Source organism: Salvelinus alpinus, chromosome 13 (assembly GCF_045679555.1).
Source record: "Salvelinus alpinus chromosome 13, SLU_Salpinus.1, whole genome shotgun sequence".
In the NCBI taxonomy this organism is placed as follows: domain Eukaryota; kingdom Metazoa; phylum Chordata; class Actinopteri; order Salmoniformes; family Salmonidae; genus Salvelinus; species Salvelinus alpinus.
The window spans coordinates 53,837,963-53,854,190 of NC_092098.1; the positions used below are offsets into that span (position 1 = coordinate 53,837,963).

General features: G+C 44.1%; 1 protein-coding gene across 1 annotated transcript in view; it reads right to left on the reverse strand.

The window, feature by feature from the left end:
• Positions 1 to 4,196: 4,196 nt before the first annotated feature.
• LOC139537932 (relaxin receptor 2-like) overlaps positions 4,197 to 16,228 on the reverse strand; it is a 145,249-nt gene continuing 133,217 nt past the window's right edge. Inside the window, exons 16-21 of the mRNA XM_071339832.1 lie at positions 15,225 to 15,320; positions 13,502 to 13,670; positions 12,234 to 12,320; positions 10,299 to 10,430; positions 9,487 to 9,584; positions 4,197 to 7,223 (exon numbers count right to left, since the gene is read on the reverse strand). Of these exons, the coding sequence (XP_071195933.1) occupies positions 7,050 to 7,223; positions 9,487 to 9,584; positions 10,299 to 10,430; positions 12,234 to 12,320; positions 13,502 to 13,670; positions 15,225 to 15,320 (756 nt within the window). The 3' untranslated portion in view covers positions 4,197 to 7,049. The remainder of the gene's footprint in view (positions 7,224 to 9,486; positions 9,585 to 10,298; positions 10,431 to 12,233; positions 12,321 to 13,501; positions 13,671 to 15,224; positions 15,321 to 16,228) is intronic.

Genomic DNA, 16,228 nt, shown 5'->3' on the forward strand with positions numbered 1-16,228 from the left:
GCACTGAGTTAATGTTGGAATACTTGTTATACTCAGAACTAACAGTATCTGAGGAGTGAGACTGGTTTTTACCCTCAGAAGTTCATGTTGAGCCAGATGGTGGTGGATGGTGCTGGGTGGCGTCGTGGAAAATCGTCTTAATTCAATAAAGGCTTTTAATACAGAAATATCAGAAGCCGTCCGCGGACGAACCAACTTCCCTCCCGCTCGCTCTGTACTTATTTACATATGAGTCCATCCCACATGCAAATGAAGTTACCTCCCTCAGTTCATCTGCCACCATTATCTTTTAGTTTAAGCTTCCTGTTTGTTCACGCCCAATAACGCCCCATATCTGCTTTTGATTAGATTATAATGGTGACAGTACCCTTTCGTGTCCTAAAAATAATATTTGTCCAGCTAATGTGTCTTTGGTCTTTGTATTTATGTTTTTAGCTTGGTGTGCTCTTCGGTATGTTTGCCCTTATTAGGACTAGTAGACTGTGTGTTCCTCCAACATTAGTATGTCCAGCTTATCCTTAGCATTTATGGCCTTTGCATTTATACTTATGTTTGTTCCGCTCTATCTAATCTCTGCCCTTTCCAGAATAGCAAATGCACTTAAGTGTCACCTTCTCCTCCTGTGGTCTGATGTTCACATGTCTTTGCTCTATGGTATTATATCTGTCCCTATATGTAACCTTAACTACCACAGTGGACGGGAGGAAGTCACAGGATTAGACAACAAGGGGGTTGAGGTCAGGTCAGATCCCCTTAAGGGAGAAACAATGGTTTATTACAGTTGGAAGTTGGAAGTTTACATACACCTTCGCCAAATACATTTAAACTCAGTTTTTCACAATTCCTGACATTTAATCCTAGTAAAAACTCCCTGTCTTAGGTCAGTTAGGATCACCACTTTATTTTAAGAATGTGAAATGTCAGAATAATAGTAGAGAGAATGTTTTATTTCAGCTTTTATTTCTTTCATCACATTCCCAGTTGGTCAGACGTTTACATACACTCAATTAGTATTTGGTAGCATTGCCTTTAAATTGTTTAACTTGGGCCAAACGTTTCGGGTAGCCTTCCACAAGCTTTCCACAATAAGTTGGGTGAATTTTGGCCCATTCCTCCTGACAGAGCTGGTGTAACTGAGTCAGGTTTGTAGGCCTCCTTGCTCGCACACGCTTTTTCAGTTCTGCCCACAAATGTTCTATAGGATTGAGGTCAGGGCTTTGTGATGGCCACTCCAATACCTTGACTCTGTTGTCCTTAAGCCATTTTGACACAACTTTGGAAGTATGCTTGGGGTCATTGTCCATTTGGAAGACCCATTTGTGACCAAGCTTTAACTTCCTGGCTGATGTCTTGATATGTTGCTTCAATATATCCACATAATTTTCCTTTCTCATGATGCCATCTATTTTGTGAAGTGCACCAGTCCCTCCTGCAGCAAAGCACCCCCACAACATGATGCTGCCACCCCCGTGCTTCACGGTTGGGATGGTGTTCTTTGGCTTGCAGTTTCCCCCTTTTTCCTCCAAACATAACGATGGTTATTATGGCCAAACAGTTCTATTTTTGTTCCATCAGACCAGAGGACAATTCTACAAAAAGTACAATCTTTCTCACCATGTGCAGTTGCAAACCGTAGTCTGGCTTTTTTATGGTGGTTTTTGAGCAGTGGCTTCTTCCTTGCTGAGTGGCCTTTCAAGTTATGTCGATATAGGACTTGTTTTACTGTGGATATAGGTCTTGGCTGATTTCTTTTGATTTTCCCATGATGTCAAGCATAGAGGCACTAAGTTTGAAGGTAGGCCTTGAAATACATCCACAGGTACACCTTCGATTGACTCAAAAGTTTGTAATTTAGCCTATCAGAAGCGTCTAAAGCCATGACATCATCTTCTGGAATTTTCCAAGCTGTTTAAAGGCACAGTCAACTTAGTGTATGTCAATTTCTGACCCACTGGAATTGTAGTACAGTGAATTATAAGTGAAATAATCAGTCTGTAAACAATTGTTGGAAAAATGACTTGTGTTATGCACACAGTAGATGTCCTAACCGACTTGCCAAAACTATAGTTTGTTAACAAGAATTTTGTGGAGTGGTTGAAAAATTTAGTTTTAATGACTCCAACCTAAGTGTATGTCAACTTCCCGACTTGTGGTGGTGGAAACATGTCTAATACAGCTGTATTGATCCTCTGGGAAGAAAAGCTAAGAAAAAGTTAAGCTTTCCTAGTGTCCGTTGAGTCATTTAGAACCTAACAGACTGTAGAACATAACACTGACAGTCATGTAGAATACATGTGCATTTTAAGTTACAGCTTTATTATAAAATTGATTAAATTACATATTTCCTCATCATCATAATAATAATAATAAATAATGATGAAACAGAACAGGTTTTTAGACATTTGGGAAATGTATATAAAAAATTAAAAAACATTAGTATTCAGACCCTTTGCTGTGAGACTGAAAATTGAGCTCAGGTGCATCCTGTTACCATTGATCATCCTTGAGATGTTTCTACAACTTCGAGTCCACCTGTGGTAAATGTAATGTGATTGTACATGATTTGGAAAGGCACACGCCTGTCTCTATAAGGTCATACAGTTGACAGTGAATTGTCAGAGCAAAAAACCAAGCCATGAGGTCAAAGGAATTGTCCGTAGAGCTCCGAGACAGGATTGTGTCGAGGCACAGATCTGGAACAAAACATGTCAGTAGTATTGAAGGAACTCCAGTGGCCTCCATTATTTAATGGAAGAAGTTTGGAACCACCAAGAACTGAGCAATCGGGGGGGAAGGGCCTTGGTCAGGGAGGTGACCAAGAACCTAATGGTCTTACTAATGGTCACTCTGACAAAGCTCCAGAGTTCCTCTGCGGAGATGGGAAAACTTTCCAGAAGGACAACCATCTCTGCAGCACTCCACTAAATTAGACCTTTGTGGTAGAGTGGCCAGATGGAAGCCACTCCTCATCAAAAGGTACATGACAGCCTGTTTGGAGTTTGCCAAAAGGCATCTAAAGGACTCTCAGACCATGAGAAACAAGATTCTCTGGTCTGATGAAACCAAGATTGAACTATTTGGCCTGAATGCCAAGCGTCACGTCTGGAGAAAACCTGGCACCATGCCTACAGTGAAGCATGGTGGTGGCAGCATCATGCTGTGGGGATGTTTTTCAGAGGCAGGGACTGGGAGAATAGTCAGGATTGAGGGAAAGATGAACGGAGCAAAGTACAGAGAGATACTGGATGAAAACCTGCTCCAGAGCGCTCAGGACCTGACTGTGATGAAGGTTCACCTTCCAACAGGACAACAAACCTAAGCAAACATTTCCAAGACAACGCAGGAGTGGCTTCGGGACTGTCCTTGAGTGGCCCAGCCAGAGCCCGGACTTGAACGAGATCAAAAATATCTGGAGAGACCTCAAAATAGCTGTGTAGCGACGCTCCCCATCCAACCTGACAGAGCTTGAGAGGATCTGCAGAGAAGAATGGGAGAAACTCCCCAAATACAGGTGTTTCAAGCTTGTAGCGTCATACCCAAGAAGACTCGAGGCTGTAATCGCTGCCAAAGGTGCGTCAACAAAGTACTGAGTAAAGGGTCTGAATACTTATGTAAATGTTATATTTCATTTTTTTAAATATATATAAATTAGCTAAATAAAAATAAAACCTGTTTCTGCTTTGTCTTTATGGGGTATTTTATATATATATATAATATACAGTGACAGACAGACATGTGGACTGTATAATATACAGTTACAGACAGACATGTGGACTGTATAATATACAGTGACAGACAGTCATGTGGACTCTATAATATACAGTTACAGACAGACATGTGGACTGTGTAATATACAGTGACAGACAGTCATGTGGACTCTATAATATACAGTTACAGACAGACATGTGGACTGTATAATATACAGTGACAGACAGACATGTGGACTGTGTAATATACAGTTACAGACAGACATGTGGACTGTGTAATATACAGTGACAGACAGACATGTGGACTGTGTAATATACAGTGACAGACAGACATGTGGACTGTAGAATATACAGTTACAGACAGACATGTGGACTGTGTAATATACAGTTACAGACAGTCATGTGGACTGTAGAATATACAGTTACAGACAGACATGTGGACTGTGTAATATACAGTTACAGACAGACATGTGGACTGTAGAATATACAGTGACAGACAGACATGTGGACTGTAGAATATACAGTGACAGACAGACACGTGGACTGTAGAATATACACCTTTTAAACTTCTTAGGGCTATGCCCCTTTTTTCTCCACTTCCTGTCTGAATGACGTGCCCAAAGTAAACTGCCTGTAGCTCAGGCCCTGAAGCCAGGATATGCATATAATTGGTACCATTGGAAAGAAAACACTTTGACGTTTGTAGAAATGTTCAAATAATGTAGGAGAATATAACACAATAGATATGGTAGGAGAAAATCCAAAGAAAAACCAACCAGATTTTTTTTGGAGAGACCATCCTCTTAGAAATTCAAGAGAAAGGTCAAATTGAAAATTAGCTCCCTGGATGCAATTCCTATGGCTTCCACAGGGTGTCAGCAGTCTATGTTCAAGGTTTCAGGCTTGTAACTACAAAAACAAATAAGAAATAGTAGAGGGACACAGTCTTGGAAATTCGTATTTGTGCGCGCCATGAAGACATTACGCACCTGCTAAAATTGGTTTCCTATTGAACATACTTGTTTCCGTAAGAAATATTATAGTTTGATTACATTTGAGGGTATCTGAGGAGTAAATAGAAACTTATTTTGACTTGTTGAAACAAAGTTTAGGGGTTGATTTTCAGATTCCTTTCTCTGCATGTTGAACGAGTGGATTACTCAAATCGATGGCGCCAACTAACCAGACTTTTTGGGATATAAAGAAGGATTTTATCTAACAAAATTACACTACATGTTATAGCTGGGACCCTTTGGATGACAAATCAGAGGAAGATTTTCAAAAAGGAAATTAATATTTTATCGTTGTATGTGAATGTATGAAACCTGTGCCGGTGGAAAAATATTTTGACGTGGGGCGCCGTCCTCAAACAATCGCATGGCATGTTTTCACTGTAATAGCTACTGTAAATCGGACAGTGCAGTTAGATTAACAATAATTTAAGCTTTCAGCCGATATAAGACAATTATATGTACATACAGTAAATGTTTAAAATCCATAATATTTATGAATATTTCCTTGAATTGCGCGCAATCCAGTTTCACCGGAAGTTGTCCCGCTAGCGGAACACCGATCCTTATTAACTAAACTCAGATTTACTTTGAAGTCCAAAGTGTAGCAATACAGTTGAAATCAGTAATTGACACGGACGTGGTGGCGTAGCAGGAAGACTGGCATGCTGTGAACCAAGAGGTTGTGAGTTCAAATCCCAGTTGAATATTAATGACTGTATAAATAAACATACACCATGTAGCCATGGATGACAAAATGTGTCCTGTGTTTAAGTTGAAAACACTGTGCGTTTATCATAACGACTCATCTTTGTTTTTCGGGCTTGTGAATCTCACGTGATAAATTGAATCCACATGTGACACTTCATGTGAAAGGTTATGTGGAAATCCACTTGAAACTAAATGTGAAATATCATCACGTGAAGTGTTCCAAAAACACGTGAAATATCATGTGAAGTGTTCCCGAAAACATATGATTTCACATGTAAAGTCATGTGGTTTTCCACATCTAAAGTCATGTGATTTTCCTGTAAGGATGTACGTTGAAGCTGCTCCACTCTACAGAACCAGGGGATAGGCTCCTGTCCTGTGAGCCGTTCTTCCTCGGACAAAGCTACTTATGTACAGTCGCATGTAAAGTGAGACGTAATACACACATAGCACCGACCCAGAGTCAGCTAAGGTTACAATATGGACGGCTGAGATACAGCTGAAAATGTACAGCACACAGACAGGTCATTCCAGGTAAGGAGTCAGTAAAAGAACAGAGAACCAGGGACGTATCCCAAATAGCACTCTGTTCCCTATAAGGTGCACTACTGTGGGCCCTGGTCAAAAGTAATGCCTTACTTAGGAAACCGGGTGCCATTTGCAACTAAGGGAGAAAGTTCACTAGTTCCTGCAGTCAAACAGCGCCATCTAGTGGCGCCATGGGCTGGAATGTTATCAATATGTTTCATAATTTTCATAATTAATAAACATTTAATATATTTTGTAAGCCGATAAATCCGATGTTTCTATGTCAAACGGTTTTGGTTATTTTTCAGTCTTCTGTGATGTATATCAAGTGTAATACTGGGATGCAAACTCAAAAATGTAAGACATTTCAACTCTATATCTGACACGGTACAGGAATCGTCTTTTTTTTTAAGCCCGTAACCACGTATGTGTGTGAGGTGAATACTTTTTGTTTCAAAGTATATTTGTTTCAGACTACCAGGAAACACTGATCTAGAAGGTTAAAGAAACACACAATTGAGTAGAATATGTACAAACAAACAAAGAGAGGTTTGTTGACAAAGAGTTCATATGTAAACACACCATCCATCCTCCAGGACCGCCCCGGTCCCAACAGGTGGTTGCTACACGGTCTGTGTACCGTTTGAGACACAGTCATTGGTACTGTGGAAGAGGTGAGTTTGCTCCAGTGAAGGTGCTTGGCTCTTTTCAGAACGAATCGTTATTGTCCCACCAAAGGGCATTTTCATTTGCGGTAGTAATAACCCTATCCATTAGTCTCAAAACAGCCCTCTTCAGAACAGCCCTGGTCTTAACGGGCTATTCGTATGCAGCAGTCTAGTCCTCTCTCACCGGTAGCGAAGGATCCATATCAGACATGCTGGGCAGATAGGTCATGGGGGGGCGACGTTTTTTTTCCCTCTCTCATTCCCTACTCTCCCTCCTTCTTTCTCACTCCCTCTTTCCCATGGCGAGGGTCCTCTCTCATTCCCTACTCTCACTCCCTCTTTCCCATGGCGAGGGTCCTCTCTCATTCCCTACTCTCACTCCCTCTTTCCCATGGCGAGGGTCCTCTCTCAGCCCTTCCTCCCCTTCACCCATAGCGAGGATCCATATCATTCAGTGATAGCCGGGGTACAGTAGGTAGGTATGCTGGAGGCTGGTTGAGTGTATTCCGTGAGTCCTCAATGTAAACAGTAGAGGTCAGACTCTTCCTGTTCCTGTTCAGGGTCGACCTTCTCTGCCAACGACACAGCAGAACCTCCACCTGTAATTGTTAAAAACAGATGACAGAATTAATAAATATATATTTTTTTTTTATAATTTTCAGATACATTGTCAGGTCGTTATTGTAAAAGAGAATGTGTTCTCAATGACTTACCTGGTTACAGTAAATAAAGGCAAAATACAAATTATAGTTAAATGTATAAATACACATTGTACTGTATCGTAGTGTATTTATATACTGTAGTGTATTTATATACTGTAGTGTATTTATATACTGTATGTGTCTTTATATACTGTAGTGTTTATATACTGTATGTGTCTTTATATACTGTATGTGTCTTTATATACTGTAGTGTATTTATATACTGTAGTGTATTTATATACTGTTTGTGTATTTATATACTGTAGTGTATTTATATACTGTATGTGTATTTATATACTGTAGTGTATTTATATACTGTAGTGTATTTATATATGTGTATTTATATACTGTAGTGTATTTATATACTGTATGTGTATTTATATACTGTAGTGTATTTATATACTGTTGTGTATTTATATACTGTAGTGTATTTATATACTGTATGTGTATTTATATACTGTAGTGTATTTATATACTGTTGTGTATTTATATACTGTATGTGTCTTTATATACTGTAGTGTATTTATATACTGTAGTGTATTTATATACTGTAGTGTATTTATATACTGTAGTGTATTTATATACTGCGTGACACAACCATAGTACGCCTGACTACCAGGTGACCAAGAACCTGATGGTGTTGGAGAATTTCCAGGACTTTGGGAATTTTCCAATACCTATACTGTTTTCTCAGAAGTAGTCAATACGGGGTTAATTATTGGACACGTGTAAGCAGAATGAAGGTCATGTATGTGTACCGAGTTGGATCAACATAGAGTTAAACCATTAGACGTGTACAAAAAACAGAACGTAAGCAGAATCGATGTGAATGTGGCACTTTGAGGCAACGTCGACTTGACCGTTCTGGGCCATGTCTGCTCTTGTGAAGGCTACTGGACGTATATGGGTTAAACATTCATAAGGAACATAGACTTGAACATGTGAAGACCATTGAATATGCACTTTAGTTCATCTATACTAGAACCACAAGCTATGCATCTGTATTTGGGAGACATGTTAGGTACCGGGAAGACGTGTTACGTACCGGGAAGACGTGTTACGTACCGGGAAGACGTGTTACGTACCGGGAAGACGTGTTACGTACCGGGAAGACGTGTTACGTACCGGGAAGACATGTTATGTACCGGGTTAATCATTTACATAGAAAGGAGTGATTATGTATGTTATGCAAGAGTGAACATGTATAAAAGCTGAGTCCTGAGACTGGAGAGATCAGTTATTCCATGGAATTGCTTGGCTTCTGTTACTTTTGTAATAAAGTCTAATTGAATTTACAAGTTCCGGTATCTGAAAAATATTTGATTAAATATTTCCACAACAATGGTCACTCTGACAGAGCTCTTGAGCTCCTCTGTGGAGATGGGAGAACCTTCCAGAAGGACAACCCTCTCTGCAGCACTCCACCAATCAGGCCTTTATGGTAGAGTGGCCAGACGGAAGCCACTCCTCAGTAAAAGGCACATGACAGCCCGCTTGGAGTTTGCAAAAAGGCACCTAAAGGATTCTCAGACCATGAGAAACAAGATTCTCTGGTCTGATGAAACCAAGATTGAAATCTTTGGCCTGAATACCAAGCATCACATCTGAAGGAAACCTGGCACCATCCCTACGGTGAAGCATGGTGGTGGCAGCATCATGCTGTGGGGATGTTTTTCAGTGGCAGGGACTGGGAGACTAGTTAGGATTGAGGCAAAGATGAACGGAGCAAAGTACAGAGAGATCCTTGATGAAAACCTCAGGACCTCACACTGGGGCGAAGGTTCACCTTCCAACAAGACAACGACCCTAAGCACACAGCCAAGACAACGCAGTATTATTACTATTCTTTAATAGTGCACTACTATAGCACCCTATTCCCTATTTAGTGCACTACTTAGCACCCTATTCCCTATATAGTGCACTACTTAGCACCCTATTCCCTATTACAGTGCACTACTTAGCACCCTATTCCCTATTATAGTGCACTACTTAGCACCCTATTCCCTATATAGTGCACTACTTAGCACTCTATTACCTATATAGTGCACTACTTTTGACCAGAGCCCTATGGGGCCTGTAGTGCACTACTTTAGACCAGAGCCCTATGGGGCCTGTAGTGCACAATCCTTTCGAACAAAGTCACATTGGTCCTGCTACTAACCTGTTCTCTGAAGAAGCTGGTAGTCAGAGTGTAGAGGATGGGGTTCAGGGCACTGTTGATGGGTAATATGAAGATCACCACCCAGGATGAGATGGTACCTGGAGGAAGGAGAGATCGTTAGAGGCAGGGGGCGTAACATTCACATGGGGACTGGAGGGGAAATGTCCCCACCACTTCTAAAACCGATTGTTGCACCCCTGGTTAGAGGTGGGTGTAGGAGGGGTGGTGTGTGTGTGTGGTGTGTGTACTTAGTTTTCCTACATAATTAGGACAGGGGATGTATTTACCTGGTATCTGGACCTGCAGCAGGGACAGCATTTACCTGGTATCTCAACCTACAGCAGGGACAGTATTTACCTGGTATCTCGACCTGCAGCAGGGACAGTATTTACCTGGTATCTCAACCTACAGCAGGGACAGTATTTACCTGGTATCTCGACATGCAGCAGGGACAGCATTTACCTGGTATCTCAACCTACAGCAGGGACAGCATTTACCTGGTATCTCGACATGCAGCAGGGACAGTATTTACCTGGTATCTCGACATGCAGCAGGGACAGCATTTACCTGGTATCTGGACCTGCAACAGGGACAGCATTTACCTGGTATCTCGACCTGCAGCAGGGACAGTATTTACCTGGTATCTCGACCTGCAGCAGGGACAGTATTTACCTGGTATCTGGACCTGCAGCAGGGACAGTATTTACCTGGTATCTGGACCTGCAGCAGGGACAGCATTTACCTGGTATCTGGACCTGCAGCAGGGACAGTATTTACCTGGTATCTCGACCTGCAGCAGGGACAGTATTTACCTGGTATCTCGACCTGCAGCAGGGAGAGTGTCTTGACCAGGAAAATAGGGATCCAGCAGAGGGCGTCAGAGAAGACGATGAAGAAGAACCTGTTAGCTACAGCCACGTCCCTGTGTAGCCTGCTCCTCAGGTCTGTAACAGAACAACATGTTAGCTACATACACGTCCCTGTGTAGCCTGCTCCTCAGGTCTGTAACAGAACAACATGTTAGCTACAGACACGTCCCTGTGTAGCCTGCTCCTCAGGTCTGTAACAGAACAGCCTGTTAGCTACAGCCACGTCTCTGTGTAGCCTGCTCCTCAGGTCTGTAACAGAACAGCCTGTTAGCTACAGACACGTCCCTGTGTAGCCTGCTCCTCAGGTCTGTAACAGAACAGCCTGTTAGCTACAGCCACGTCTCTGTGTAGCCTGCTCCTCAGGTCTGTAACAGAACAGCCTGTTAGCTACAGCCACGTCCCTGTGTAGCCTGCTCCTCAGATCTGTAACAGAACAACATGTTAGCTACAGCCACGTCTCTGTGTAGCCTGCTCCTCAGGTCTGTAACAGAACAACATGTTAGCTACAGACACGTCCCTGTGTAGCCTGCTCCTCAGGTCTGTAACAGAACAACATGTTAGCTACAGACACGTCCCTGTGTAGCCTGCTCCTCAGGTCTGTAACAGAACAGCCTGTTAGCTACAGCCACGTCTCTGTGTAGCCTGCTCCTCAGGTCTGTAACAGAACAACATGTTAGCTACAGCCACGTCCCTGTGTAGCCTGCTCCTCAGGTCTGTAACAGAACAGCCTGTTAGCTACAGCCACGTCCCTGTGTAGCCTGCTCCTCAGGTCTGTAACAGAACAACATGTTAGCTACAGACACGTCCCTGTGTAGCCTGCTCCTCAGGTCTGTAACAGAACAGCCTGTTAGCTACAGCCACGTCTCTGTGTAGCCTGCTCCTCAGGTCTGTAACAGAACAGCCTGTTAGCTACAGACATGTCCCTGTGTAGCCTGCTCCTCAGATCTGTAACAGAACAACATGTTAGCTACAGACACGTCTCTGTGTAGCCTGCTCCTCAGGTCTGTAACAGAACAACATGTTAGCTACATACACGTCCCTGTGTAGCCTGCTCCTCAGGTCTGTAACAGAACAGCCTGTTAGCTACAGCCACGTCTCTGTGTAGCCTGCTCCTCAGGTCTGTAACAGAACAGCCTGTTAGCTACAGACACGTCCCTGTGTAGCCTGCTCCTCAGGTCTGTAACAGAACAGCCTGTTAGCTACAGACACGTCTCTGTGTAGCCTGCACCTCAGGTCTGAAACAGAACAGCCTGTTAGCTACAGACACGTCCCTGTGTAGCCTGCTCCTCAGGTCTGTAACAGAACAGCCTGTTAGCTACAGACACGTCCCTGTGTAGCCTGCTCCTCAGGTCTGTATCAGAACAGCCTGTTAGCTACAGCCACGTCCCTGTGTAGCCTGCTCCTCAGGTCTGAAACAGAACAGCCTGTTAGCTACAGACACGTCCCTGTGTAGCCTGCTCCTCAGGTCTGTAACAGAACAGCCTGTTAGCTACAGACACGTCCCTGTGTAGCCTGCTCCTCAGGTCTGTAACAGAACAGCCTGTTAGCTACAGCCACGTCTCTGTGTAGCCTGCTCCTCAGGTCTGTAACAGAACAGCCTGTTAGCTACAGACACGTCCCTGTGTAGCCTGCACCTCAGGTCTGAAACAGAACAGCCTGTTAGCTACAGACACGTCTCTAAGTAGCCTGCTCCTCAGGTCTGTAACAGAACAGCCTGTTAGCTACAGACACGTCTCTAAGTAGCCTGCTCCTCAGGTCTGTAACAGAACAGCCTGTTAGCTACAGACACGTATCTAAGTAGCCTGCTCCTCAGGTCTGGAACAGAACAGCCTGTTAGAGATATGGTTCTGGAGAAATGAAACTTTATTTTTTCTTTACCTGTAGCGTTTATACCAGTCTTGTAGATGGAGTAGAACATGGAGGAGTAGGAGAACACGATCACTAGGAACGCTGCCAGGTTCAGACCTATATATATATATATATATATAGAGAGAGAGAGAGAGAGAGAGAGAGAGAGAGAGAGAGAGAGAGAGAGAGAGAGAGAGAGAGAGAGAGAGAGAGAGAGAGAGAGAGAGAGAGAGAGAGAGAGAGAGAGAGAGAGACGCAAGAGAGACAGAGAGAGAGACAGAGACAGAGAGAGAGAGAGAAAGAGAGAGAGAGAGATAGATTGGATTAGACAGTGTTATAATAACTTTCCAGATCGGTCTTCTTCTACTACTTGTATGAGTTGGTAAACAACCTGAGGGGGTGCATACTGCCACCTGGAGGGTGTTGTTTGAACAGGGATAAAAGCCAAGGTTGACTATTTTCTGCCACCTGCAGTTATGGAATGTTTTGCTCACATGTATAATTCATTGGCTGATCCCTCCTAATGACCTGGATTGAATTATGTGATCCTTCCTTAACCAAGAGGAAGTCTCACCCAGTTGACTACTTCAAAATGGGGAAAGTCATACACGTGCGCATGAGAGAAGTACTGCAGGGCCCAACACAAAGAGAATCCAGAGAATAATTTACCCAACAAGCATCCCTTTACCCAACAATCATCGATTTACCCAATAAGCATCGATTTACCCAAAAAGCATCCCTTTACCCAACAAGCATCCCTTTACCCAACAAGCATCGATTTACCCAACAAGCATTGATTTACCCAACAAGCTTCGATTTACCCAAAAAGCATCCCTTTACCCAACAAGCATCCCTTTACCCAACAAGCATCCCTTTACCCAACAAGCATCGATTTACCCAACAAGCATCCCTTTACCCAACAAGCATCCCTTTACCCAACAAGCATCCCTTTACCCAACAAGCATCCCTTTACCCAACAAGCATCCCTTTACCCAACAAGCATCCCTTTACCCAACAAGCATCCCTTTACCCAACAAGCATCCCTTTACCCAACAAGCATCCCTTTACCCAACAAGCATCCCTTTACCCAACAAGCATCCCTTTACCCAACAAGCATCGATTTACCCAACAAGCATCGATTTACCCAACCAGCATCCCTTTACCCAACAAGCATCCCTTTACCCAACAAGCATCCCTTTACCCAACAAGCATCCCTTTACCCAACAAGCATCCCTTTACCCAACAAGCATCCCTTTACCCAACAAGCACAGCAGTGCTGTACCACACACACACCGTACCCAGGAATATGCCGATAGAGTATGCTTTAGCAATGGGCTTCTCCTGTCTGTCCGAGTGTAGGGGGAAGCAGACCCCGTTACGACCATAGTAGTTCCCAAACAGGTCCTCGTTCATCAGGGGAACCACGGCGATGATGAACCCCAGCACCCAGATAGATAACAGCACCACCTAGTGGGAGGAGATGGTAGCATTAAAGTACACTGGATACCGTAGAATAGAATACAATAGAATAGAATGGAACAGAATATAACAGAACATACCATAATATAACAGAACTGAACATATTAGAATATACTATAACATAATATAATAGGACAGAATAGAACAGAAGAGTAGAACATACTAGAATAAAATAGAACAGAATAGAACAGAACATACTAGAATAGAATAGAACATACTAGAATAAAATAGAACAGAATAGAACAGAACATACTAGAATGGAATAGAACAGAACATACTAGAATAGAATAGAACAGAATAGAACAGAACATACTAGAATAGAATATAACAGAATAGAACAGAACATACTAGAATGGAATAGAACAGAACATACTAGAATAGAATAGAACAGAACATACTAGAATAGAATAGAACAGAATAGAACAGAACATACTAGAATAGAATAGAACAGAATAGAACAGAACATACTAGAATAGAATAGAACAGAATAGAACAGAACATACTAGAATAAAATAGAACAGAATAGAACAGAACTAGAATAAAAAAGCAGGTTTTCAGTGGAGATCGAAGGGATCTCCAGAGTTAGCCGTCGGAGTTAGCCGTCGGAGTTAGCCGTCGAAGTTAGCCGTCGGAGTTAGCCGTCGGAGTTAGCCGTCGGAGTTAGCCGTCGGAGTTAGCCGTCGGAGTTAGCAGTCGGAGTTAGCAGTCGGAGTTAGCAGTCGGAGTTAGCAGTCAGAGTTAGCAGTCAGAGTTAGCAGTCGGAGTTAGCCGTCGGAGTTAGCCGTCGGAGTTAGCCGTCGGAGTCAGCAGTCGGAGTCAGCAGTCGGAGTTAGCAGTCGGAGTTAGCAGTCGGAGTTAGCCGTCAGAATTAGCCGTCGGAGTTAGCCGTCGGAGTTAGCCGTCGGAGTTAGCCGTCGGAGTTAGCAGTCGGAGTTAGCCGTCAGAATTAGCCGTCAGAGTTAGCCGTCGGAGTTAGCCGTCGGAGTTAGCAGTCAGAATTAGCCGTCAGAGTTAGCCGTCGGAGTTAGCCGTCGGAGTTAGCAGTCGGAGTTAGCCGTCGGAGTTAGCCGTCGGAGTTAGCAGTCGGAGTTAGCCGTCGGAGTTAGCCGTCGGAGTTAGCCGTCAGAATTAGCCGTCGGAGTTAGCCGTCGGAGTTAGCCGTCGGAGTTAGCCGTCGGAGTTAGCCGTCGGAGTTACGTCGGAGTTAGCCGTCGGAGTTAGCCGTCGGAGTTAGCCGTCGGAGTTAGCCGTCAGAGTTAGCCGTCAGAGTTAGCCATCCCTGAGACCAGGTACGGTGGAAGTTTACGCCGGAAGGCTTTATAAACAAAAAGAGTGCAATGTATCGATCTACGAGATTTCAAAATGGGACTGTTGTGTCAGCTTCCTGTGGTAATGACATGTTTACGACCTGTTATACCAGTTTTAAGTACTGTTTAGGCACCACAGTTTGTAGTTGGTCTGGTTGTAAGTTATAACCTGTTTATGACCTTGTTATTACCAGGTTTAAGTAGCGTTATAGCGGGTGCATGTAGTGTGACTTACCGCAGTCTGCAGTTTTCCAGGTCTCAGGTGACTGAAGGGAAACACTATGACCAGAAACTTCTCCAGAGTCAGATAGGTCAGCAGCAGAACTGATACCTGGAACAGGATTACAACAGCTCAGACAGGACAGCACCCTACACTCTGTCTGTCTGCCTGTCCGTCCGTCCGTCCGTCCGTCCGTCCGTCCGTCCGTCCGTCCGTCCGTCCGTCTGTCTGTCTGTCTGAAGGGACTCAGGCTGCTAGAACAGAGTGATCCTCCTGCCTCCTAAATGGCCCCCCTGCCTCCTAAATGGCCCCCCTGCCTCCTAAATTGCCTCCTGCCTCCTAAATGGACCCCTGCCTCCTAAATGGACCCCTGCCTCCAAATGGCCCCCTGCCTCCTAAATGGACCCCCTGCCTCCTAAATGTCTGTCTGTCTGTCTGTCTGTCTGTCTGTCTGTCTGTCCGCCGGCCCGTGTCTGTCTGTCTGCCTGTCTGTCTGTCTGTCTGTCTCCGTCTGTCTCTCTGCCTGTCTGTCTCTCTCTCTCTCTGTCTGTCTGTCTGTCTGTCTGTCTGTCTGTCTGTCTGTCTGTCTGTCTGTCTGTCTGTCTGTCTGTCTGTCTGTCTGTCTGTCTGTCTGTCTGTCTGTCTCTGTCTGTCTGTCTAAAGGGACTCAGGCTGCTAGAACAGAGTGATCCTCCTGCCTCCTAAATGGCCCCCTGCCTCCTAAATGGCCCCTTGCCTCCTAAATGGCCCCCCTGCCTCCTAAATGCCCCCCCTGCCTCCTAAATGGCCCCCCTGCCTCCTAAATTGCCTCCTGCCTCCTAAATGGACCCCTGCCTCCTAAATGGACCCTTGCCTCCTAAATGGACCCCTGCCTCCAAATGGCCCCCTGCCTCCTAAATGGACCCCCTGCCTCCTAAATGGCACCCTGCCTCCTAAATGGACCCCTGCCTCCTAAATGGACCCCTGCCTCCTAAATGGCCCCCTGTCTCCTAAATGGCCCCCTGCCTCCTAAATGGCCC